Genomic DNA, 26,984 nt, shown 5'->3' with positions numbered 1-26,984 from the left:
AGAGCTGTTTAAAAAGGGATATTAGGTCCAGGTAAGATTGCTGTTAGCCTACCAACACCTCCTAAACCTGGATTATTGCAGTTAAGAAGTAGTCCCTCGGCGTGGGTTAAAGTCATTAGCGTTTCACTTCGGGAAAAAATGTTAAGAAACAGACGCAAGACTCGTTGTAGAGCGGCATCTGTCTATTTCAACTGCAGGAACCTCCAAGACGGTAGGCAGTTTAATATCAGCAGCACATGTTTTCAACGAAATACTCAATCTTTCAGTTGATCTGTCGATCACATATCAAAAGACGCCAAAAAAGTGAAATGCTCAATTCATCACATTGAAAAGTTTTGATAGTTTTTGCCAAAACGGAGAATTCCTCTGATCGATAAGGGATTTTCAAATTATCCTTAAATCGGCTCAAAACTTTCCAACTCTTCTACTATCTAGTCGACGACAATTTACCTAAAGTATCTAGTTTCGATCAAATTCTCATTTGATCAAAATGTAGAGCAAAATCATTTGGCCCTTTTGTAAGTTACTATCGCTAAAGTTCACTCATTACGGTATAGAATACTTTAAACCTGTGCATTTCAGTGAATAACCCAAAAGTAAGCAAAAGAGCCTCTTCCAAAAATGTTTTCTTTAAGAAAGTTGACAAAATCTGATAAAAAAATATATTGTATAGGAGAGCAATTTCTTTTTATTTCTTACTAAGTTGCTCCAATATTAAACACAATTATTATGCTATTCCCTTTGAAGCTCAGAAAGATTATTCATTCTACTGAAATTGTATTTAAAACCTCTAATAATGTAGTAACTGCCAACGCCATCTATTGATAACTGAAAGCATAACGTGCTGAGGTAGAGTTTCAGTTCTCACGCTCCTGAAAAACTTTCTTGTTTATAACTACGCTTGTATTTTGATGTGGGGTGGGCACAGATTTTCTATCTGTAAGTCTAGGTTTATGTGAGTGTCGAAGCTGTAATTTTAACGCCTAAATCATAATTGATTCATGAGAAAGCTTTCATTTTTATGAAATAAATCAATTGTTGAACCATTTTTCTAAACCCAACTAAAAGGATGATTTGAACTTATATTTTACGTAATAAATAATTATATTTATAAATAGTTTCCTTTAAATCATGGATGTCACTGACATACGGTGCGACGTCCTAGGTTCAATTCCCAAGAGTCGAAATGGGAATCGAACGAAAGACTATTGTAAATACGCAGATAATACTTGGCAATTTCTTAAGAAAGTTCTAAAATTATCGCAAACAGTAGGCACTTCTCTACAAGATTAAAAAAATAATTAGTTATTTCTCACTAATCAGTATTTTTGCATTTTTCAACCAGGTAGGGTTATAAAGGTAGGCTAAGTTTCAAACAAATTTTCTTTTTTTATCAATATTTTGAACAGTTTTGAAGGTAATCGTTATGTACAATACACATGCGTATAAAAACAGTTACGGTTTTATTTTTAAAGTCTCTATCTTTCACTCTTCAGTGACTAAAAAGTAATAATTGCAGTTTCTTTTAATATTCGGATTTAATAATTAATCTTAGAATGGTTAGTTAGTAGCTATTACTAATTGTACTTATAAATGTGTCGTAGTCCTGCGCTCATTTCATGTAGCTGTATTTTTCGTATTAATAAATTACGTATTACATACTTTGGTTTACCACTAGTAAAGAATTTTCAAAATTAGTTCAGTAGATCATGGGATTACCCTCTGAACTTTATAACGTCAGAAACTGTCAAAGTTTTTTTCTGTTTTAGTATTAATGTATAAACAATTATTATTATGAGTAGTTGCAGAGTTCCGCAAGCTCTCTGCCCACCCCTAGCGAGCGGCAGCGTGCAGGTGAGCGGCGCCGCGGCACAAGCTAGTTATCTTGTTCGTTTATTTTGTTGATGTGTCTTTTAGCTCTGCGCATTCCGAACCATGAGCGGGCATAGATCAGACTCGTCACGTAGACATGACAGTCCGTTGTTACACTATTTCAAATGATTGAATGTTTTCCTTATAATTTCGTCGTTTTAGTTATTTGTTTCTTACTCTTTAAATTGACACATAATAAGTAATGAACTTTGAAATTGAAACAAATATTTAGGTACTTCAGTAATGCACAATTCTTAAGATAAAATTCCATAGTAGTAGGTTATCTAGATAGATTAACATAATTGCGGAATAAATTCATAATTGCTCTATCACTATGCATTGTATTTTTGTAACGGACAGTACGATGATAATGTTTAGCTTATCTTTGAATGTAGGAGGTATTCGCAGCAGTCACTACGCAAGTCAATTTAATACGCGACTTTACCGCATGCAGCTGCTCTAGCCTCTGAGAGGCATGAGTACGTACTTCCACTAGTCAAACAATGTTGCCTACAATGTAAGTCATGTCTGTAAGTTCGGGCGGGCGTTCGTCTGTGTTCGGTGGCGCCGCACGCACACACGCGCGCGCACCTGACGCCGCCGGTGGCGCCAGCCGCGCCCCCCGCCCGCGCCGCCCGCACAACCGCGCGGAATTGACGCTGCGGACAAATTACCCAGTTTGTGGGTAATTTGAGTAGGGGAAGATGACCGTGGGAGATTTTTGTAGACTTAAAAATGATTTAAATGTAATACAAACTATCTTCAAATCTTTTTTTTAAGATTTTTTTTAGAAATTATCAATCAATAAGTATAAATAATAGTAGTGCAGTTATAGTTAGGACGTAAATGAGTGTGCCGAACATGACGCATCTTTTTATGGATAAATCTGCAATAAATTATAAAATCTGCCAGGGGTGATTTGTATTTTTTGAAACACTTTAACTTAACGCGTTTTGCTTCCTTAACTATCTTTAGCATAATTAATTATTCGTGGAACAAATATCGGGGTAAATAATATTGTAGTGTTGCACACAAGGCCGCGTCACTGCACTAGCCGGCGGAGCGTTATGTCCGTCAGTCGAGTGCCCGCACGCGGCGAGCTATGACGTGCCGCCAGCGTGAGTGTGTCGCGTGGCGCGAACGGCCGCGCGACTTGTGACCCCGTCGTCGGCATGTGATGTTCCGGAGACGCGCGCTGCGGCGGCGGCTGGCGGCGGCCGGCGCGCCTTCCTTGCCGGACGACCAGCTGCGGCGGCTCGCGAGGGCGTTGGACGCGGGCGCCGCCGGCGGGGAGTGCGTGCCGGCCGGTCACGCCGCCTCACAACTCCGGCTCGCCGTCACCCGCGCCTTCAGGTTCCCCGACCTGCGAGACTCCAGCGAGCTGCGGCGGCTGCCGCTCTGCGCCGACCAGGACTGCTGCAACCCGTACCACTGGAGCCGCCTCTGCAAGCCCGGTATGTGTGACGTGATCAGGACGTTGACCTGCGCAACAAGTGCATGAAGTAAACATCGATGTCTTGCCGATCTCAGGCTCAGTGTTCCTATGCTGTATGGTGAACGTGCTCGCTTGCCCTCTTCGTGTGAATGGATGATCAAACGGAATGAATGTTTACCGCCGGTTGTGATTTGAATCAAGAACGTCGACGGACCGAGTCAGTTGAATGTTTTCGGCGCCGAAACATTTCTAATTCGACCTAACCTCATCTAACCTAACATAACCTAGATGTGTAGTATTCATTATGTAGCGAGTGTCTTTACTATGTAGTAGTAGCAGTGTTCTGGTTAATATCGTGTACTCATGAGTGCGTATCTCAGATACTGAGTCTGGTTTCTTTAAATCCGTATAATTGGTAGTGGTTGGAAGCATCGTTCACGCGGGTTGCACCTATTTATCAGTGCGAATCGTTATCAGTGTATTATCGCTACTGTTTGTTTCTGTATCTATAGTTACGTTGGCAGTGACGTCAGGCGGCGGTCGCTGGTCACACACTCCGCACTCCACCGGTGTTTGACATAAGTACGATATACAACACCATCCCTACATTAGATTGTTAGTGTAAACATAAGTCTTGGCCAGTCTATTTATAGCTGTGACATCAGCGGTAGTTTCTTGGATTTGTTGTATGAAATTTCAAAGGTCAACACTTTCTTTCAACGTTGTATCGTTACTCGTCCTCTGTTACACATTCGGACTAATATTAATCACAGTGACTGATAGGATCGACATGCATCATGTAACCCGAAGTGTTGAGATGTTCGTTTGAAGAAGTATGTTCGTATATTTATTATGAGTTGTGATGAAGCTTCCCTGCAGCGTGGTCGCAGCCGGGCTCTCTGTTGTCGGGGTGTGAGACGCGCTCCTAATCTGCCGCGCGAGGGTCAGTCGTTCGCGATAAGTAGACAAGGTCGAGTCGCCGGCGCCGGCGTGCCGCGACGCTCGGCGCGCGCAGCCCGTTAACTTTTTAATTCGTCAGGCAATGGCGCTACCGCCGTCAGCCTTTGTTAGGTAAATAGCTACATTCCGGCGCCCGGCGCTTCCTGAGGTCGTAGGCATGACCCTTGCTCATGATATCATCGGCGACACTTGGGCGTGATCAAATTTACGGCCTGTTTCTACACAGACACTTGACAATCACTTTCGTGATGTCACTTTACTTATAATTTATGTAAATTTCCTTTTTACCTAATCGCGTCTTAATTTAGATGTGAACATAACTTGTTTTTAGAGCTTCTCTTATCTTTTATAATTATTTGTGAGTCGTTGAGATAGGTACCGACTTTTGTGGTTCCTCCCAATCTGCTAAGAATTCAGTTAGAAATATGCTACTTGTAATTTAGGACAAGTAATTTTATTTACCAGTAAACTATATCACTGTTCGTCCAGTCCACTATACACATGGATAAAAAGTAGATATCAGTTTTCTTGTTTAAAGTACTAATCACCCCACCTAAGCTAGGCATTTGCCTTATCTAGATAACATACCTACTGGTTTCAGTCTCAAAACATCAACACCAGCTTGTCACAATTGTCACATAATGGGAGATCATAATCACACGAACTATGCACTTCAATGAAGCACAAAGAAATTCTATCTTGTGTATTTCCTCCAGAACTTGCCAAATATTCCCAAAACTCTTCTGCCCATATCTCAGGCACCTCAACACATTCAAATAAAACCACACCAAAATGGGCGAGTTAAGTAACAGAGATTCACTCATGTTTCCAAACTAATGAGTGACCATGACATCGGCTCACGCGCAGCCCGTCGCCTACTTAACATCGACGCCCACCTCATACTTCTCACTAGCCGTGGGTGTACTCACAATGCCTGTTAGCATATTAATTAAGAAGAAAGCCATCTAAAAATATGAATATTTATGTTTCCTTATGAGGAGACCTGACTGCCAGCTTGTATGACCCTAACTTGGGTACCAGATGACAGCTGCCAACAAATGTATGGTTATTTGAAAATTATGATGATGGCAACATTTGTTTTAAAGTTTACCGTCTATTATCTGCCTACATTGGAACTTCTTGATGAATAGTCGAAACGCTCTATGAATAAAGCTGCCAGTGGAGAAGTAATTACAAACGTTGTTGATGAAAACTTTTAAGAAACTAAGTTAAGAGAACATTTTTGTTACACGCTTTAAACTACCCAATTATTTATTAAACTACATAAATACTACATCTGTCGTATTAGAAATTGCTTCAGAATCGTGCTGAATTAATTCAATCTTAAGTGGTGATTAAGAAATGTTCCAGGTTACATCAAAACATGACTAACACGATATAGATCTGAGCACTAGTCCTTTTGCCATTCACTTTCGCTGCGGAATAGCCTTAAATGGACATCAAATTGGTCGAATCAGCTTCGTACAAGCATTGCAGGTTTAGTAATTTACTAAATTATTCCATTACACAACCTTGGTACTCACTCTATCCTTGATTTATGGTCTATTTTAAGTGCATGTGTAAGACTAGCCACGATACTTCCACACACTTGGAATTTTATAAAACGTTAAATGTCTAGACTGGAAATAAATTCATTTCGAGAGCGAAAAATATATGTTTCCATCGTGTTACAAGTTTCACTAACATCCGCGAAATTGTTTAAATTCGTATAATGTTTGTAAAATGTTTATAATCGACATTCTAAATATCTTTCTCAGTTTTGTTTTCATTTCTTGCGTTTTAAATTAATGAAGAGATATCGTTTAGTGGCAGTAGAGCCACCTGGCTCCATTAGGTCCCAAACAGACGGTACGAATGCAGGTGAACTTTTTTTCACGGTGTGTCGCGACAAGTTTGCGACGCCAGTGTTTTTGTAAACTTTCCCGCCATGTTCCCATCAGCACACACTAAATATAGTCGCCATTATTCGTCGCACATTTGATTTGTGTGCCCATTGCCAACCGAGGTAACTATCAATAGTTCCCGTTTATTTTAGTGTATTTCTAATTCGATTCTATTGCTACTTAGCATTTTTTCAGCATTCTCCAATATTTCATTAACATTATTTACTTAATTTTGTGAACCTATTCTATAAGCTCCAGCAGTACGGGTAATGATTTCAGTTTTACGATCTCGCGGATCGTAATACGGCTCATCGTAAATTTAATCATCAATATGTTTACTGTCGTACACCTGCTCAGTTTGATTCATCACTTTTTTGGTTTGTCTGTCGAGACTTGTTTTTTGTCGGACAGGACGAACAGGAAATCCTTGTCCAGTCTAGATTATTTTCGCAGATCAATCTTGTGGCGACATTTGGGCGCGTGTTGGTCAATCACCGGCAATCAAGGCGCGCAGGCATGCGTCTATTTGTAAATGTTTTTGTGCGAGCCGGCGCTTTCCGAGCGCCTTCTGATGGGACGAGAGGGCTCTTATCTTATCGAGCGCAGGCGTCGACGCGACGCCGCCGCCTCACAGGATCAAAGATTGCCACGAACTCGCGACTGCTTGGGCACGTTCACCGTGACGATCCGCACGCCTGTCATCTCATGCCCATTACGGAAATCAGTCACCCACATCCGGCAATTAAACCCACATCCACACGACGTACAAACATTAGCGGAGAATTCTAACTACCATTTACAAATAATTTGGTGCCCACACGCCATTTCACCGGGCCATTACAAGTGGGGTCCAAAATTTAATGATGTCGTCTAGATAGCAGTATGAGAATCCATCTGTTGATGTTAGCGACGCGTCGGAGGCGGCGGCATGGCCGATATTTATTTAGCCATAATTGCTTGTCGGCTGACTGGCGCCGGCGCCGTGTCGCGCCGCGCAGGCGGGGGCCGCGCGGGCGGGGAGGGCGCGCCTCGCCTGCGCCGGCGCAGGTACGCCCGCCGCACTGCGTAAGCTCAACTCGATTTTCGTGATCGGTTTTTTTCTCGTTTTATTGTAGTCTGGTCATGTTTTTGGGTTGCTTTGTTGAATTTGTGAATGGTTCTCTTATTATGCTCGCCTGAGAATAGCTTGCATTAAAAGAAGTCGTTTACAGCTAACGCTTTTGTGGCCTTCTATAGAGAATTGTTTATACGGTAGTACATTTAGTACACTTATACAATGAAGCTTTTAGTAGCGCAACGAGTGGCGCTTGGATATACATTTTATAGATCGGCGATCAGTAAATGTAATTAATCTTATTCGAGTTTGCTTTCCGATTTGATATTATCGATTTAAGTACGCATTCGCAGACTGTGTCACAGAATAGCCCATTGACTGGCGGCACCTGTGACAGAACCGGTCGCTCCCGGCGGCGGCTCTTGCGAAACTGGAAAAATTGTCGTCTTTTATTACCTGCACGTACCGGAGCGAGCCGCGACGTGTTGCCGATCGCTCATTTCACTGCTTGTTAGGAGGTCTTTTGACCAATTTACATGTTTCAGTGTTGATTTTTTAATTACTTATTATAATGGCCACTTAGAATTTTACGTTTTTCAGTAAGAAATCGTTAATTTCACTGAAATTTCTCATACGAAATTGCTGGTTTGTGTCATAATTATTTTGGCAATTTTAAATTCTGAATACATAATGTATTCACAAACAGTTGTATGTAATTTAAGAAGAAATTTTTGCCGTTTGGCCGCAGTGATCACGTTGGGTTGAACGTGTTGCTTGACTGGAGCTTACACTTAGTTCCGGCAAAATCTATAATTCATCTGTGAATCAGTTTTAAGGTGTCCGAAGACTAGATAGAAGATAATTTTATAGTAGTTGGTGATAGATATTTGAGTCACACTAATAAATTTTTCGTAATGTTACGAGAATTTCGTCGGCACGGCAGGTTATCGCTTAGGAGAGGCCTTTTTGGGGATTAGATGAACCGTTACCAATTGAGTATAATATATTGGAATCAAATTATTTTTGAATAAAGCTTATTAAGTGTCCATATATTAATTTCCCGAACACCTGTTTCCTCTCGAATATTTTCATCATCAAATAAAAATCAAATGGAGAATTTTGAATACTTTTTTGCCAAGCTGTTAGGGATGCAGATGCCAATCATTACAAATCTTAAAAATGGTTGAGATTTTTTTGATTTTCAGCATTTTACCAAAGACCTAAGTTAAAAAGAACCATCAACCCGTGAACCTGATGATGAAATAGCATAAACCTTGGAAGTTCTCTCACGTTACCATTCCAATGAATGTTGCTGTTTAACTTTACGTTTTATGTTTTACTAATGAGCGTTAATTATATCATCAGAAGTGCCGATGGTTTAATATGTAAACTAACTCATATGACGACTATAGATCCGATCGCTTTAATTGGGTATAATTTGTTTTCCAACCAATCAAAGCCCTTTGAACTTTTGATGTTCTTACAGACATGTTTCATTTTTTATTTTGTGTTACAATTTACTGTGTTTATTTTAGTTGTCATTGTAAATTTATTTTCCTTCTGATTGAAATTATATTGTTATTAATAGCTCTACGTTTATTATAATGTAATTCTTTAATTCATAAATTAAGTCCGGTTAAGGCGAAACAACATTATCATCAGCGCGAATTTTGGCATTTTCTACATTCGAATGGAGCCTTGATTGTGACCGAGGCACTTCAATCCCACCTTGTCAAATTCAAGTTTGATTATTGACGTCAACCGTATCTAGATTTATGGCTATTGCAATCTACTTTTTATTTGAGTACATTTCGCGAATCGCGATGATATTTCCTACCGCTATTATGTCTATGTGCCTTGATTGTTAAGCTCAGCACGTGTCCATTCTACAATTGGCTGAATCTGCATATAATTTTACCGATCAATCAACACCCGACGATTTGCATCATATAAATTCACCTCGTATTGTTTGTACGTCATTGCCTTCCGGTCCTGCCTAGCGCCGACAACCAAGGTTCATGATGACATCTTACGTCAATGCCCAAGAACGCCATCTAGTTTGAGTTTTGTTTACTAAGTGATTATTTTAGTTTTATTCCTGTTTTACGGATATTTAAACTTCAAGACATCATGCGCTAAAAGTTATTTTCTGTTGCGAATTGTGAAATGTCATCTACGAATAGAAATGTAAAAATAGTTAACCAGGAAGTGTGTTTAATTTTAATGTTAACTGCCCTTAGTCGTTCAAGGGCTAGCAATGACAAAACTTTCAAAAAACCTTGGTGTGCCGATGGTATATCTAGGGTTTATCCTATCGTCTCCGCGTGGGTGCAGCGACGTGCGGCCGCCCGGCGCCGTCGGAGGCGCCATCCGACTTGTTATAATTCGGGCGGGCTATTTTCGTCGATTCACACGCGCGCGCGCCACGTTCCGTGCGTATTTTTTTTGAATTTTAGACTTTTGTTGCTAGGTTAGGACCCTAAATTCTTCTAAACTGTGTGACTTAAATTGAATGCAAGTTAAATAAAAACATGGCCATCAATCTTTTAGAGAGATTATTGTTACTTTTTGAGCGATTTTGCCATTATCCTTAAGTTTTTACTACCATTTTCGAAAATGTGCGTCTTGGTCTTAATGATCTTGGCCTCTTTGCTTTAATGATTTCAACCTAAATCTGTCGTTTGTTCGTTGGGTGCTATTTTATTACTTTTATAAATCTCAGCGGGGTTATGCGACCTCATAATAGAGTTGGAGTTCACGATGTGCCCCGGGAATGTTCACGCGCGTGGCTTCGTCCTTGAGACGGCTACGTGATGGTGCGCCGTGACGCGTTTCCACAGTTTTCTGGCAGATTTATGGTGTATTAAAGTGGATTTATTGATTGTTTATTGTTTTCGATTTAGATTTCTCAAGTAATAGAACTAGATTCGTAATTCCTGTCTGTTTATCAATGTAAACAATGTATACTTTTCTACAATACTCTTACAACACAATTTAGCAGAGTTATTTGTAATTAAGGCGGCATCGTATGCGTATGCGCTTCTCGATGCGATGGTACTTGTTACTGACAAAATATAATTCTGGTTGTGACATCATAACACGGAAAGCCAAACAAGCGAGGTGCTCCGTTCGAAGTTTAAAATCCTAATTATAAAAGTTTGAAAGGGAAAACAAATAGGTGCAATTAATTTAGCAATGGCACGTCAGCGGCGGCCGATGTCATTTGGTCGCTGCGTGATGAGGAATGCAAGACATTCGGTCAACATGGGCGTATTCTCTGCTCATGGGAATTGACACACACCTTCCCGGCGGCCCTCGCACTTTGGCAGCGTGTACGGTTTATTTTCTTTTGTTGTAGTAGACAACGTAGCTAGCGTAGTTTTAAAGTTCCTTCAGATGAAATAATCTGAATTTAGTCTCATGTAGATTTTTAGGAGTTCTTCCAGATTCCTCTAAGACCTGTCCTAACAAAACACTTTTCTAGGCTTTTATTAAATTTAAACAGTACGGTAGTTCCCTAAGTAGTCTGTTCCGGTAAAATCTAGTTTCTTTACAAAGCTAAAGCGTTTACTAGGAATTTCATGAAGAGTTCTCACGACTGTAAGATAACTATTATAAGATGTGTTAAACGCAGGAAACATTCATTTAGCATGTTTAAGTGTGATTGTATCATTTGCTACAATATTTAGGCCAAGCTTGTGACGTACTGTAGCGGAAGACTAAGAACTATTTGACTTTTTGTGAAAATTAAAAAAAAAAACATTCGTATTGGGAGGAAACAAGATGGAAATCTAAAAAGTTTTAGAGTAAAAATGAAAATTCCAAGTCCTAAATTATTTTAAGCTCAGAAGATGCAAAGATTCTGTAAAATCCTGATTTCCATTTTTAAAAGCAATCCTATTACACGTTGTTGTCTTGAAAATTTATTTTAACGAAAATCATTTTTCCAAAAACAAATATAGGAATTTATAAATTCCGCAATAACACAGTCAATAATTTTCTAAACATAACTATGAATCAGTGCATATTTACAATTTGGTGGAGCGGTGCGCCGGCGCCGCCGCGTTGGCAGCCCATGTACGCTACTCGATTGTACAACACTTATAAATCGTTCCACTCTATTTCTATACTTGTTTCTGATTTATTTGGTTGCACAGTTTTTACTTTTATGGAATGTTTGATTAATTGGACATCAACAATATTTAGTGTTACGACTTGTTTAGTTCTAGACCTAATTTATCTCGCAAGTTATTCGGAATTCCAAATATTTCCGAAGCCTCATGGTGTCGGTGGATATTGCCGCAACTTCAGATTACCTAGATTGATTTTATGACCGGCTAAAGTGTGGAAATAAACATCACTTCACATAGCCGTCTAGCCGGCATAAAGTTGTTAGCTATTGCAATAAACTAAGAAAACAGGCTTATCAATAACTGTACCATTTAATAGGCTAACTGTCCTGCACTGATCAAAGCAATTGAATAAATTTTTTGATATTTATTATCGCTGCCGTGCTAGGTGCAGTATATACTATCAATAGAGCAATTGACGCCAAGGGAGCCGGCCAGGCTGACCGGTTCGCCAGTTACATAGTAATCGAAGGACAAACTGACAACCTACGGTATTTATTGCTATAGATTGAATGTTTAGATTAATTACACATGCCGGGCCTCCATACGCGCCTACCGTAATACTTATCTACCTCATCGGACGGCATTCCATCTAGCGCACATCAAAATTAAACCCTATCTAAATTCGTACAGGATCCATTCTTCATTAACGGATCCCTTCAATAATTGAAACACGATACACCACCACGTCACACTGAAATCTAAACCTTCGCCCCTCGACATTCGATATTAATCAATTTGCACTCGCAGCAAGTTTAAGCTTCGAAGCAAACGAACTAATGATTTCTAATTAAAGCTGTTAGGAAACTGCACTCTATATCGGTCATGACAGAGTCTTTTTTTCATTAATAATTTATGGTGTTTATGACGTAACGGTTGTAAAAGTAATTTCAGTCACGCCACTCTCTATATATTAATATGTGATAGTTTGTTATTGCCAAAAGGTGATATATCGCTGTTCTCGGTGATTTGAATATCAGTTTTATTGCAATAGATTAGGGCTTGTTTTGGCTAGTCGTTGGGGGCAAGGTTGTCCTCGCGCGCACTCGTATGGACGTAAAGTTCAACAACGATAGTATTTATATCTGCTAGATGCTACGCTAAGCGTTTAGGGTCATTTACTTTTGCATTGCTTACTCTTTTTTTTCAGCTGCAATGTGTCGGGAGCGCGTTGAAAACATGTGACTCACACAATAATATTCATAACACTGTAAGATTCCTAGTCATCTTATTCGAGATGCCTTCGACAAATGTTTTGAATCCATGTAGCTGTCAGCAAATCGTGCCGTTTTGATAAAATAAAATGGATTTAAGTGCGTTTAACGATTGTACCACGTAATAAAAATCTAATAAAATTCCCACATGATTTATGTGTCATCTTCCAAAATTCCAAGTTTTATCATCCATTCGATATGCAGGTGCATGCATTGACGATTGTTTTGAAATTTCTTGTACAAACGCCGTTAAACACTTCGGGGAACGGCGCGCTTACTATACATCATAAAATCAAAACGAATTCACTGATAATAATGTTCGTATATAATTTGTATTCAAAATGTCCAGCGGCATCGATTCAGTTGAAAAACAATGTTGACACGTCCGACGCAGGCTGGCGCCGAATTGCAAATGACAATTGCACAATTCACATTCGGAATTCGAAAATACTAATGGCGTTCGAAATTCTAAATGACCAATAGCGCGTGCCTGTTTGTTCGTAAATGGAATAGATCGCGTTCCGGATTCAAACGACATTATTTTACGTTATTTTGGCAACTGTATTCTTTCCTGGTTGTCTCGACATATACTTATTGAGTCTGAAAATTATTCATCGAAATAACGTTCTTTGAAGAACTGAGGCCGCATCATAATTTTTCGTCTATAACTATTTTGATTGCCTAAAATTACATATTCCTCCCAAATGACAGCGGTGTCTGATTTGAAGGGCACATAAAACTGTCGTTATGAGGTCAAAATATAGGTTAGTCATTATTTAGCCGGTGATCGTGGTTCGATTCCATGGTTAGACATAATTGCGGGCGGTCTGGGATCGTTTTTACCTGATCCGGTTACGTGTTGTTTGTTTTAAGACCGATTTCTTTTATTTTTTGGTCGAGACGTGTAACGCGGATGATAAGTGGCGATCGAAAAAGAAACATAATTTTTTGCATTCCTCTTTTAAATTTTCCATTGAATCGTCTTGGGAACCTGATATGTAACTTGATCACGTAACTTGAATGGTAATTCTTGTCTGTTTTAATTGACGTCTTAGAAATAAAGGACTTCGATTACGCTCCAAGTTGTACCGATATGCGACTGTTTATCATATGCTTTTGGTAAATCACAGTTTAGTGAAGAATCTAGAGCGATTTATCTTGCCTTAAGAAATGTTAACATCTTATCATAAAGTATTTCTATTAAATATTAGTGCATTAGTGTTGTCTGTTTTTATATTTATTAACCTTAACTTTCCTTCTTTTCAGAAACCCCTCCTCCACCTTACAGTCGTTACGCAATGGAAGACCTCAAACCTAAAGGTAACTATTTTTCAATATATTTAAGTATTAATTTAAGAAAAGCTTTTCGTTAAAACAAAGAATATGAATTGGTGGGTTCAAATAATATGGAGCCCCTCAAGGTATTTTTAGGGCCATTGTGAATTCTTCAATTTTCACCTAAAGCTGGCACAATAGAGAGAAACTGCTGTTTATCTTTTTGAAGCTGTCAATACTATAAAGAATCGAATTCTTCATTTACAAACTACACCAATAATGAGGATGGAACTAAAATCTAAAGTTAGAGACTAATTTTGGGCTTCATTTGACCAATTTATTAAACAAAATGACCATCAATCTACTAACTGTAAACAATTAAGAACACATAATTCCTCATCCATATTTGATCCGATTTCCTAATATAATATAGTGGGGCATTATAAAATCATAGATCATGGTCACGGATGGTCACTGACAAAAGTCGGTAGATCGTGGAATCCGACCGCACCGGCGGCGCCCGCGCAGCTTCCTGGAAATTAGGGATGGATAGTGTTGTGCCTAAACAGGTTAAAAACATTTATCGATAGTTTTGAAACTTTAATCACAAGTAGAGTATCGTAGAACATGTTGGTAGGTCTGTCTGAAAATAGCTTACAAATCAGAGCAAACTGATAAGAATAACGACTCATATAATTCAAAACTACTTAACCAGTTTAAACAAAATCCTTATCAATAAGATTCGACAGAACTCCATTCAAAAACTTCAAGGAAAAATCGTTCCATTCACCGCAATAATTAGCTGCAATCGGAGCCATACAAAAATCACATGTTTACGTTATTACAGTCACACAAACAGATAATGATGGCGATAACCGCGAACCTCGCAAACATACTTATCGCTGTTAATTAAATACTATAGTTATTAGAGAGGGGTCCGCTGCGGTCGTGCGCCTGCGCACACCAGATAATAAGCCTCTGTTTTCGGCGATGCACTTCGGAGTGGAAGCGTTGAGATTTAATCGTAAATCATTTATTCAAATAATGATTTAAGGAAAATTTACTTACATTATTTTGAAGGAAATAACTTTACTTTAAAAAACATATTAAGCTTCTATCAGTGTTGTGAAGAATATAACGTATATTATTTCTTAAAACTCTAATGTAATAGTTATTCCACATCACTATCGACTCCCGCGCATCCCCACCGTCTCAGCCTGCGCGCGCATTCCATCGCCATCTTTAAACTACATTATTAATGCTTGCGCCGCTCAGCGAGCGGACTTTTGATTTTTTTCCCGTCCCTTTGAAGGCACCACGCGGCGTTCGGGTATTTGTTTATAATAAAGACCCTAGCGATGATGTTTCCGTATTATTTTCGGTAATAGGGATTTAAAATTGAATAATGTGAGCGGCACGTGCTTTCAGAACTTTGGTTCAATAATTTTGTATTTGACATAAGAAACAAAGTTTCAGTAGCTGTGATTCAAAAGAGCTTTACCAATCATTCAATTGTCGAATCGAGTTACATTTTTTTTTGTATTATAATGTAAAATACCGTACATAGCATGCTTTTCCTTCCTTCCGAAATACTTCAAACAAATCATCCAAAACTTACTTTAGCTTTAACCCTCGAAATAAACTATTTTATAATACTTAGGTAGCGTAAAAGCTAAGCCAGTGAAAAACCAGTTCCCAAAGATCATTAGATATTTTGCACCACGCTTGCTAATACTAATTGAGCAGGCGTAACCCTATAAATACTGTCATCCGGAAATCCCTGCCCAGTGAACGCGTGCATGGGGTGCGAAATCCACTCTATATCGCCGGGATTCCCTTGCAGCGTTCATCATAGGATTTTCCATGATTCCAGACTAACCCCCTCATTTTTCATTGCTTTTGGCGCTCGTCGCGACGATACCCATTGTTGCCTTTTAGGGTAAGGTTTTATTTAGGATATGTCCAGTTTGGCAACAGTATTTGGATGTTTGAATATGTGGGAGTCTTTGGTTTTATTGATATCTTCTCGACAATAAATTTAGATAATCTTTTTGTGAAAAAGAATTGAGAAGAACATTGGTCGGGTTCTTAAACTACCTAATGATTTGAATATTTGATAAAAAATTTGGTTGTAATCTTTACTGCAAAGTACGAAGAGCGGAAGCTAGTATTTCTAAGTATTTGAGTATAATCCATAAGTATACAATATGAACTTAGACACCATACTAAACGTTTTCTGTATTTAATCCATTGATTGATAACTTTAGTACAAGTTAACTTCAGCTTTACCTCAGTGCGCGCACAGTGCACCTCTCTCTCATTAGCCTGACGGCCTGACACATTCCACCGGCGCCTGCGCAGTTTCCATTTAGTATTCTGTTGATGTCGCATTTGGCTGTATTGTTTTTATTTATGCTACTTTTGGACTTGTTTAGATGTTGTATAAGACGTTAGCCTATCGTTGTTACACGTAATAATGCTTTGTGAAACAGGATCTAGTTGTTTTGGTATTCACTTTATACTTTCGATCAATTGTGAGACCCTGACCTGGTCTTACTTCATTTGTAAAGAAATTTTTATGTTGGGAAGCCTCAGTAAGTAGGTACAATAAAACAAAAAGGTCTCAAAACACGTCTCTATCTTCATTTTAAGACAAATGTCACATCAGTGCTGGCATACATTAGCTGTATCAAACCACTTACGGTTTGAACCTCGATATCCTGTTTTTGAATGGACCACAACCCATCCTTTTTCCAGATAGGAGTGACATTGACATTCCGGTCGGACCCATTACCGCACTTCCCCGAATCCATTCATACCTCAAAACTCTCGATTACGACCACCAAACAACTTTCAACTTTATATCCAGGCTTGAAAGCGTGTTTTTGGTTATCAGGCCAAAATGAACGTGTCCAAAAAGAATATATTTCGTACTTTGGGCTTTGTTTTTGGAGCGTGAAGTGTGTTTTTTGATTGTGAAGTGGTTATTTTCGGTAGGTTTAATGGTGATTCTGTAGCTGTGTATGTGCGGTGATAAAGAGTGTGTCCATTAACGTTATCGTGTCGGTATCGTTACGTTTATCGAGGCGCCGCCGGCGCCGGCGCCGCTCGGTGACACAAATATACTGCTAGTATTTGTCTTTTTCTTATGAAGTTTGTGTGTGAGCGTTCACGGTTATTGGCTGCTTTAAAGCCAAAACACGAAACATAGACCAAAATTGAGGAATGCAAGATCCATTAGCCAGAATTCAAACGACTAGATTATTTCTTTCACAATTTTCACGGGAGAAAACTCACTTCATCAATAATTAATATTCCTTTTTGTTGTGGTATAATATATTTTTATTACATACTTTGTTTTACGCCTAAATGGTTGATAATTATAAATTATTTTAGAAATGTAGTACCTACAAGTGAAAACCAGATATCATCAAAATGTGATAATTTAGTACATATAGGGAAAGAGCTGCATCGATCCAATCTTATCACTCTTTATGTAATACTATATCTTCCTATCATTTTCTTTGCAAACATTTTGCATTGGAAACACTCATTTAATGACAGAGTTGACACATTGACAGTTGTTAAGTCGTTACAATTCAAGCAATGTATGATAGTTTAACAAAATCTCGATTATATTGCTGAAGGAAGTGGCAAGTCTAGTAAGAAAGCAGATTAATCTTAAGTCCCAATGGATCCTAAAACCTAGTTGGTTATATTTTGAGCTCTATCTTTTTAACAACTCTCGAGATGACGACACCCATCTTTGAGGGTTAGGTAAGAGCTTTGTGGCAAAATTTCCTCATTGATAATACTTTTCATTTTATGTTAAAAAACGTTTTTATTTTATTTTCGTACGTGTTTTGCCCAGTAAGCATGCGTTGCTTGAGCATTTTGAGTACACTTATGTATTTCTGTTTTGATAAATATTTAATATCTCTACATCTATAAAAGAAACTGGCAAAGATGGGATGACATAAAACATTTGAAACTACAAGCTGAGATATCGAAAACTAATCTACTTCTGGCAAGTGCATGCCTAATTATAAACTTCAAATGAAACAACTAACGTCATATACTTGAAGTAAAGTGTTACTATGACGCCAGTGTATCGAAAATGATAATTCTATATTAATCACAATTACTTTATTAATAAGTGTGTATGTAATGAATGATTAAATTAATCATTCTGATTGGTACAGCAGTGCATGTGTCAGCTATGCGGAAAATGATGCGGGTTCATTCCCACGTGGGTATAAACTAAAACGAAGGAAACAAAATCAAAAGTTTTTATTCCAAATAGGCCGTTTTCCAGGCACTTTCATATCGTTACAATAATGACTCTAGGTACAATAGTGTCTCTAGATGAATCTGGGAGCCTACCACGATATTTAAATGGCAGACTGTCGCAGTTGTGCAAGCGAGATGACGATACACGTCGTAAAGCGGCATCTCTCTTCCTCACACGTAACGGTCTTAGTTTAAGAGATGGTGGTCAAATAAAATATTTGAGGAAAATAATTTCGAATAACATTCTGGCAATTTTCTTAATAGGCCGGTGCTGTTACTGAAAATAACATTACTGTATTTATCTTAAATAATTCTAATTAATGTGATAAATTAGAAGATAGAGTCTGCAAAGCTATTGTAGTACGTTAGTGATCAGATAGCATCATACATATCACACAAAATGCCCTACAAACGAGGATTTCATACAAATTGATGCACAGCAGTGTTGCCACTGCATCATCTCACGTTGTTTGTTTGTATCGGCTTGCGCTCGGCACTGCGCAGCATCGGCTTGTAAACATGCCGTATAAAACGTTTGTGTGTCAGATGCGCGGGCGCATGAGATGCCACGACGCGGGCACGGGACGGGACCGTACTTAAACGGGATAGCTAACGGAGTGTTACTTTGGGAATAAAAAAGGTTAATTTTTTTATAGCTTTTGAATAATTTAATCTGTTTTTGTAATAAGTGAGAGTTACATATTAAAGTCGTATAAAATGTAATTAACAGAAAATTAGACTAAAAAAATAAGATCAGCTGACAGTTTTTCACTTCAAATTTTCTTCTGAATGTCAATCGGAAAAATAAATCCTAGTTAGAACCTATTCCTTATAAGTTCTAAACTACGCGAATTTATCTACATCTAACACGCTTTCGTAAAACACTTTCTACTTCCAACAGCTTTTGTTTCAATCCCAATTTTCCCACACCAATTCTCCCCCTAAAAATCAGATAGAAAATCTTCTTAATTCCATATCTGTCAGTGATGTCGTAAGCAGTAAGGCGGCTCGCGGCGGTGTCATTGAGCTTTCAACTATTCGGTGGTACCAGCTCGCGAGCGGCCATCAAGACATACTTGTGGAATTCTTTGTACTTTTTCTTCTGAACAGATTAGTTATAATGTTCTCAAGTTATTTCTAGTATTTATATAGACTTAACTGCCAAGTAATTTAGTGGGAGATCGTTACTGATATACTTTACTTAAATGTGTTTCGTTAATGGAGAAATGATTCTACTTAAAGTTGTTTTTATTTAAAGCAATTTGTTTTTAGAGAACAAAATTGAAAGTTAAAAAACATTCAACTTTTGAAACAAAAGTTGTGCAAAATCACTTTTAAAGGATTAGATTTTAGGCTCAAGGGAATGTGGAAAGTTTTTTTGACTTTCTGAAGTCTCAAATAAAATAGGTAGAAGCAGGCATTGGTATCAGTTACTCAGGTAAATGGCTTTGTTCGCAAATTGCAAAGGAAATGCAATTAGAAGACCAAAAAGTTTCAACAACTTAGCTTTTCTGAAATCTATCACATCAATAGAACCATTCTTGTTTAGAATAACCTGATCTTTTATCATCCTGATGTAGCCGATAGTACATACAACAAGAAGTGATTACTAACTGGTATCCATACCAGCGGAGAGAGTCATACAATAATATTGTAGAGTTTTGAATGGGATCGCGCGGCTTACTGTAAACTTCCCATACACGTGGACGGCTCTACAAACATGGGTTTACTAGATAACGAGAGCCAAGTTCACTTGGTGTTTAGAAGTTTAAACTGACTGTTGATATCAATCCCACTAATATTATAAAGGCGAAAGTTTGTGAGTGTGTATGATTGTTACTTCTTCACGTCAAAACGGCTGAACCGATTTTAATGAAATTTGGTATGGAGTTAGCTGACACCCTGGATTAACACATAAGCTACGATTTAGTACGAGAAAATATCTTATTTCCTAACCACGCGGACGAAGTCACGGGTAGCAGCTAGTCGCTAATAAGGTTTGACTCTACCCTCTTTAGATTGGGTGCCTTGGCGCGTAAATTGCTTGCCAGAGTTGAAATAAAATAAAATAAATAAGATTTATTTCAGACATAATTTGGTCTAGAATATTAGTTACTTAAAAACTATGTTAAATTCAAGTAAAAGAAATAAGACTACGATTGAAATTTTGAAATAAACTATTTATGAAAATTTCTCCGTCATCAGTAAAAACCAGTCAGCAGCGTCACTGGGTTTTTTAAAGATATTTAGAAAAGAATACCTTGGGATTTTTCTATCTTAACTCAATTGATAATAGATTTCATCTTATGAATAAAAATGGTACACGCTATACAGGTTTTCGTCATGCAAGGTTTCTTTTACATACATAAGGTTTAAATAAACAGTCACGTTAATCTAATATTAGAATAATTAGCTAAATATTAAATTTCATTATCTTTTCTTGATCATTTAAAAGAAAAATATAGAAGATTCACTCCTTATTCGGGTGCGAAAACTTAAAACAACATAAAATTTCTGAAAGACTTAATTTCGTTGTAAAAATTAGCTAAATCCAAATTAATTTTACTGAAGATACTGGGAAACTAATCCTATCATCGTATGCTTAAAGTTCAATATTGTTTACCAACTTTCATTATTTTCTTTGCATCTACTACAAACCTCCAAAGCTCCTTACATCTAGTTCCAATCCTTTTGCTATAACTGCTTAGTGGTTAACAAACACGTAATTATTCTCGGTTTGAATCCGACCTTGATTTGATCGGTAATATGCTAATGTACGGCCGTATCTTACAAACTATACATGTACAGAAACATATACCTTAGATACATATTATTCATGTATAATTGATCAAATTGTATTACTACATAGTTTGAATTGCAAGGGACTTGTGAATACTGGATTATGAGACTGGAGTTGTTGCTTAGGGTTTTAATAATCTTCAACTCAACTTCGCGGTTTATAAGAGGTCACTCTTATTATTGGAGTAGGTTTGTCTTTATACTGTTTACGCCAGTAATCATCGCTTTGTTTAATTCTCTTGCAAACTTTCATATGAAGAGGCCCATATGGCATTCATAGCACAAAGTATTGAACGTGTTAAAGCTATGTACATTTGAGGACCCTGTAGGGAACAGCAAAACTCTTTTAATTTTATGATGATTGGTAGATGCTAATTATTTTAGAAACAAGTGAAATACCTACGTGCAAAAAGGTACCTACCACTTATTTTTAGGAATAAACTTAGAAATATTTGATTACTACGATTAATCTTAAGTAAAAAAAACATATTCGTTTCAGTCGTCTCAACAGGCAAACTCGATAAAATCTATAATTGTAATACCTATTTATAAATAGTAACGAGTCATAGATACAAACTAGGCGCCATTGCCCACTCAAAACAACGTATTAAAATTTAAATAATGCTGTACAAAATAAATGCACAATTTATTGCCAGTCTTATCATGTAGGGTTGCCAGTTTAACTGGTTTTTATTTAACTTGATTTATAGAACTGTTATATATAACTACACGATCATAAGAAATCTTTTCTCAAAGGTAGGTTAGGAATCCAATGAAGCTGAAATTTGTTTTCGTTATGTTCTTGATTGTCAATCCACCGTTGCTTTACACCCTAAACTGACAGAGGCTTAACGGCAACTTAAAACTGATTGTAGTTTCTAGATTTATAAGCTTTTAGAAAAAAAAGCGACTCGAAAAGGTAGGATCAACGCAGTAACTTAGTGTTGACATCTTCAATTGATTTTCTGACTTATGCGCTTCAGAATAAGTTCAAAAGTAATTACTCAACAGTCTACCTCTGCTTTATACCATAATAGAACCAAATCACTCACACATAGACACGCGTACGTAATAAATTATAACATGCATGTGTGCGTATGTCGTGATGTCACTCGGAAACCTGTCGGAACGATCAGCCATTTTTTTTTGTTTTCGATAGTTTAAAATCTTGTCTAAACATGTTTGTTTGATAGAAACAAGAATTTTCCATATTAATATATGAAAAATCTTTATTCTATATTAATTAGATTGTCGACTATTATATTATAGAGATGGTTTTATGAATTTGTGTGCCTGGGAAATAGTAGTAAGCTTAATAAATATGACGGATGAAAAGAGGCCAAGAATAGGTGTCTAGTGTCCTATTAATAATATTAACATAAAGCGTCTTGGGATTAAAAACTTTAAGATGATTCTAAAACACTCCTGGCCAATCGAATTCATCTTTTATCCAAAAATATTGCGTGACTTTCTAAAACATAATTCTTTTTTACTTTTCTCAATCATTTTTGCTTTTTCTAGACACATTTTTTTTCAAAAAAAATCTATACGATCAAAATTCTATCAGAATACTAAAAATCCTCATATCCCGATATTTTAAATCATCACCATTCTCCAATACTCATTCTGTGACGTCATCAAGATCTTCAAGAGATCCTCGTTCTCTTGCAGCCCTGGTCAGCGTATTGATATGGTGTTGTATGGTTGTCCCCAGAACACGGAGAGAGTACAGAGGATGCACGGAGGACGAACCACGAGCGGCTTGTCACGGGGTCCCTGGCTACTGACGGTGAAGGTAGGATACAACACATGTATTTGTTAGAATTAACTGTAAACCAACAAAACCCAGGGGTCTTGAATAAAGTAGACAAGAAAACATTATCTCAGATCAAAAGGTTTTATACGAGACATATAACATGGATTTTAGAGTAATTTTCTTGGGCTCATTGTGAATGCAAAATATTTGCGAAGTGGTATTAAAGTTTGTACCACTCAACTTAATATTTATAAACGTAAACACAAAATAATGTATCGAACAAAACAAAAGACCTTGCATTATTGATATTTACACCACCGCAAAACACCACCAGTTAGCTAAATGGTGTCCCAATCCCATGTCTGATGGCGAGGTAACCTTGACGATCGATTGCGGGCGCCACGCCGGCGCCACCCCACACCACGCCGCTATTAACGAGCATGGGAGCGCTGCTGCTGTCTGGCCGATGATGGGATTTCACTGGGTCTGTGGGTTGCTTACTAATGGGATATTTTGATACCACTTTACTTATAAATGGATTTTGAATGGTGTACTGCAAATTCAAATGCTAAACTTGAAGGTTTTGATGGAGAGTTAGATTTACATAACTCTAGTCGTCGTAGTTCGAGTTCTAAATTTTGTAATATGTGCACAGAGTAGATATAGAGAATTACAGAGTTAGATAAAACATGGTTTACAGACACAGTTAGGTTAGAATGGATTAAGTACCATCGAACTTATCCTTTAGCAATATAAACTTGAACAGAGCTCTAAGCTTTCCTAAGACAAAGGTGGTGTTCTAAAATGGCAACCTACCAAAATCTAGTACGTGTATAAAGACCTAGCCCCACTTCACTCAAGATTATCTTTTCTTTTTCTCTAATGAAAGTTTTTCCTATTTTTCCAGAACGTCAGAGCTGGGAGTCAGAATGGTGTCGGCTTGCATACTGGGAGCTGACGCAGAGGGTGGGTCGCCAGTTCGGAGTCAGGGTGAGGGCTGTGGACGTCTTCGGAGGCGGAGGAGGCGCCTGTGGGTCAGGCAGGCACGGGCTGTGCTTGGACGCCTTGGACCAAAGGGGGGATGCACCGCAAGCTGAGCAGGTGAGGACATACGAACTTAGACCTTCAGTACGCTGCAATATAAACTATTTTCCTATCAAAAGTTTTTAAAAGTCGTTTGGAGTTGTTAGTTTGTGAAATGGAACAAAGAAAAACGGTTTTGATTTACTAACACAAACCTTTAAATAAATTCTAAAGGCAAATTATTAATTCAGTAGAATTTCAATCGATCAATACGATTTGATCAAGGTGTTTCTAAAGATGACTAGTCACCTCACAGTTTAGTTTTAAATATCACAAAATAAATGTATTAACAATCTTTATAATCTAAGTAATAATGGGCATTTGTAAGAGGCGTTGCAGATTACAATTCACAATAAAGTAGATTGCTACTACGATTGAGAGTAGGAAGGCAACTGATAACCCCTGATAACCTAACCTCACGTACGAGCCGTCTTTGTTGGACATTAGCACGGTATTATACTGATTTTGAGTGTTATGTACATAATTATATTATCATGTGGAAGTAGTTTATGCAAAAGTTTGTACTGTATTTTGTGGAAATGGATAGGAATAGGGATGACGCATAAAGAGTAGGTATAGGTACCAAAATAAATCAATATCTTGGCTTTTCATAGTACGGAAAGAGAATTTATTCGATGTAACACTGTTATTTACCGTAATACTTATTAATCTAATTTCTATTCAAGTTTTCATGCAAGAACAGAAGCTAACGTTCCCTTTCTATCATTTCAGGTGAAAAAAACAAGAGCAAAGATCGGTCTCGGCGTCACCCTGTCACTGGAATCTGATGGCGTGTGGCTTTACAACCGGAGTCAGGAGCCAGTGTTCGTCAGCTCACCAGCGCTAGACGCAGCAGCTGCCAAAGCCTTGTTAGTGTGGAGGGTGGCTCCAGGCCACTGCCTCTGCATCTTCGATCCCTCGTGCCCGCCGCCAGCGGTCTCGTTGCCCCACATCGGCCCCGTAGACCCCAGGTCCGTGAGGATCTCGTTCGCGAAGGGCTGGGGCCCGAAGTACTCGCGGCGGGACGTGACAGCGTGCCCCTGCTGGCTTGAAGTCCTGCTGGCGCCCCCGAGCTGACGCTAATAGAGTGCAGTGCTTTTCGCGAGGCTATTTGCTTTGGAAACTTAATTAACGTACTAGGTGTTGTGATAGCTCAAAATACTCAGTTATTTGTCATGCACCTTTACTTTTAACTCTTAAAGTAGGATCTTTGCCTTTGTGGAAGCGAGACGGTGCTATACGTCCCGTATAGAGCCGTGTCGCTTCCACAACGGCAATAGTCCTGTATTGAGAGCTCTAAGTAAGTGGACGGACTTTAAGTTCCAATTGTACGGTCTTGGTCGAACCCAAAGCAAATAGCCTCACAAACATTTTGAACTAAGTGGAAAACAGACCATAAGTGAAGTGCAGACATTTTTAAATGAACTCAGTGAAGTTTTATTATTGGACCTTATACACGCTGAAGGAAGCGGTCATCTAGGTAATATTAAAGCAATAGTGGAGTCCTGCTCGCTCCCTTAAAATAGAGCATAAACATACACATTATTATATAAAGCTTAATGCCAATAATATTTAACAGGTGACACATTTTCCATGGCCTGAAGTGTAGAGTGCGTTGCGTTGGCGACCACTCGGTATTTTTACATCTCTTGTTAATAATGGTACATTATGTTTTGTTATCATTATGTATTTGTTACTTAAATACCTGTAATGCCGTTACATAGACTTATAAAATACTAGTCTACATACAAGTTCTTGGTACTTTAGTGTTAAAGTATCAAGACGGCAGAATGCGTAATTTTTTAAAGTCATTTTTGACTCTTACCATAATAATGTAAATAGTTTTGTTGGTTAACGTGCGTATGGGGCCTTGCTTGTTGGTTAATTCTACGTTATTTGAGGGTACTTGTGAAAAATACTGGACTGTATACGACTTCATGTTTTCATTTTCATTATTTTCAGGGTACCGTGATTAAATAACTTCTTTCTGTTGTTACTTTAATTCCTAAAAGAGTAAAATTCAAAATTTCCCTGAGATTTGCAGATAATTTATCTTTGTTTTACACCTTGATTTTCTAAACTAAGCTCTGTTTTTATATAATGTTTAATTTTTGTGGTTATCACGGCACCCTACTTCATTAATATCATATTATTGTAATCGCAGTGCCATTTAGATATTCTCATAAGTTGGAGCTAGCCAACTTAGTTGCGGAGTACTCAGATACACGGCAGTATTTCCCACGGAACCCTCACCATCGAATCTGAGGCCTTATCATGTAAATAGTTGACTATTCAAGTCATTCATACTGTACATATTGTATAAAAACTCGGCTTTAAGACAATGCGAGACTGTATATATAATGTTACATATATGTACTATAAATATTTGTAATTAATTATTTATAATTATGAAATATGCCTTACCTTAGCAAGTAAATTATTTAAGATATAGATAATAATTTCAAAATGATTTTTTTTTACAAAAAAATAGACGTGATCGATATATGATTTGACACAATTTTTGTATTTGAGAATTCGTTCATTGAATAAGGCTGTGTGAAAAGCATTTTATTGACCTCAAAAGGAAAAGTTAATTCTTCCGTTTTTGGAACCTCTTAATATTTGGATATTTCTGTCTCGGTTCGGTTGACAGGACCAAGAATCCGTTGGCTTCAGTAGGTAGTAGATCTTGCGCACCAATTAAAATTCCACCAGAATTGGCAAATAGAATGTTCTCGAACGCCAGGGACAAAGCTAAATCATCAAAGTCGTGATAAATGGGAGCAGGAGATATTCGCTTGCAGTTTTAACTCTTAAGTTAAATAAAGATCTGCCGATAATACTTTAAAAGTGCAATCTTATTGATTAAATAGATTTAATAACCGATAAAAATGTGCCTTGTGTTATAATGGAATAATAATATATAGTTAATGGGGTAATCCTGTCTTGTGAGTAAGTAACAGTCAATTTCACTGGCCTCTAAGAATTCTATACATTGATATAAATATATAATTTTTTATTGTTAAGCCTGCTGCACACTGGGCCGTAACGTACAACTGTATTAGCTTAAACATCAAGATTTCTTAATTTAACTCTCAGTTTATAATCTCTGTTTAACATTCCTCTCTTTCTTACAAATTCCAATAAAAAGGAGAGATAATATTTAAACAAACGAAAGTGTCTTAATCAATACTGTATCTACACTTCTCCCA

General features: G+C 37.8%; 1 protein-coding gene across 1 annotated transcript; it reads left to right on the top strand.

Annotated features, from left to right (window-relative positions):
• The first annotated feature begins 2,727 nt into the window (after positions 1-2,727).
• LOC113493362 (mothers against decapentaplegic homolog 6) lies at positions 2,728-26,200 on the top strand. Its single transcript, XM_026871306.1, has 5 exons — positions 2,728-3,326; positions 13,836-13,889; positions 22,648-22,728; positions 23,597-23,790; positions 24,505-26,200. The coding sequence occupies exons 1-5, from the start codon at positions 3,050-3,052 to the stop codon at positions 24,847-24,849; spliced, it is 951 nt and encodes a 316-aa protein (XP_026727107.1). The 5' UTR covers positions 2,728-3,049; the 3' UTR covers positions 24,850-26,200.
• Positions 26,201-26,984: the final 784 nt, after the last annotated feature.

Source organism: Trichoplusia ni, chromosome 4, assembly GCF_003590095.1.
Source record: "Trichoplusia ni isolate ovarian cell line Hi5 chromosome 4, tn1, whole genome shotgun sequence".
NCBI classification, from domain to species: domain Eukaryota; kingdom Metazoa; phylum Arthropoda; class Insecta; order Lepidoptera; family Noctuidae; genus Trichoplusia; species Trichoplusia ni.
Note: the sequence above shows the minus strand (reverse complement) of the source record. Positions and strands in the feature narration are given on the sequence as shown.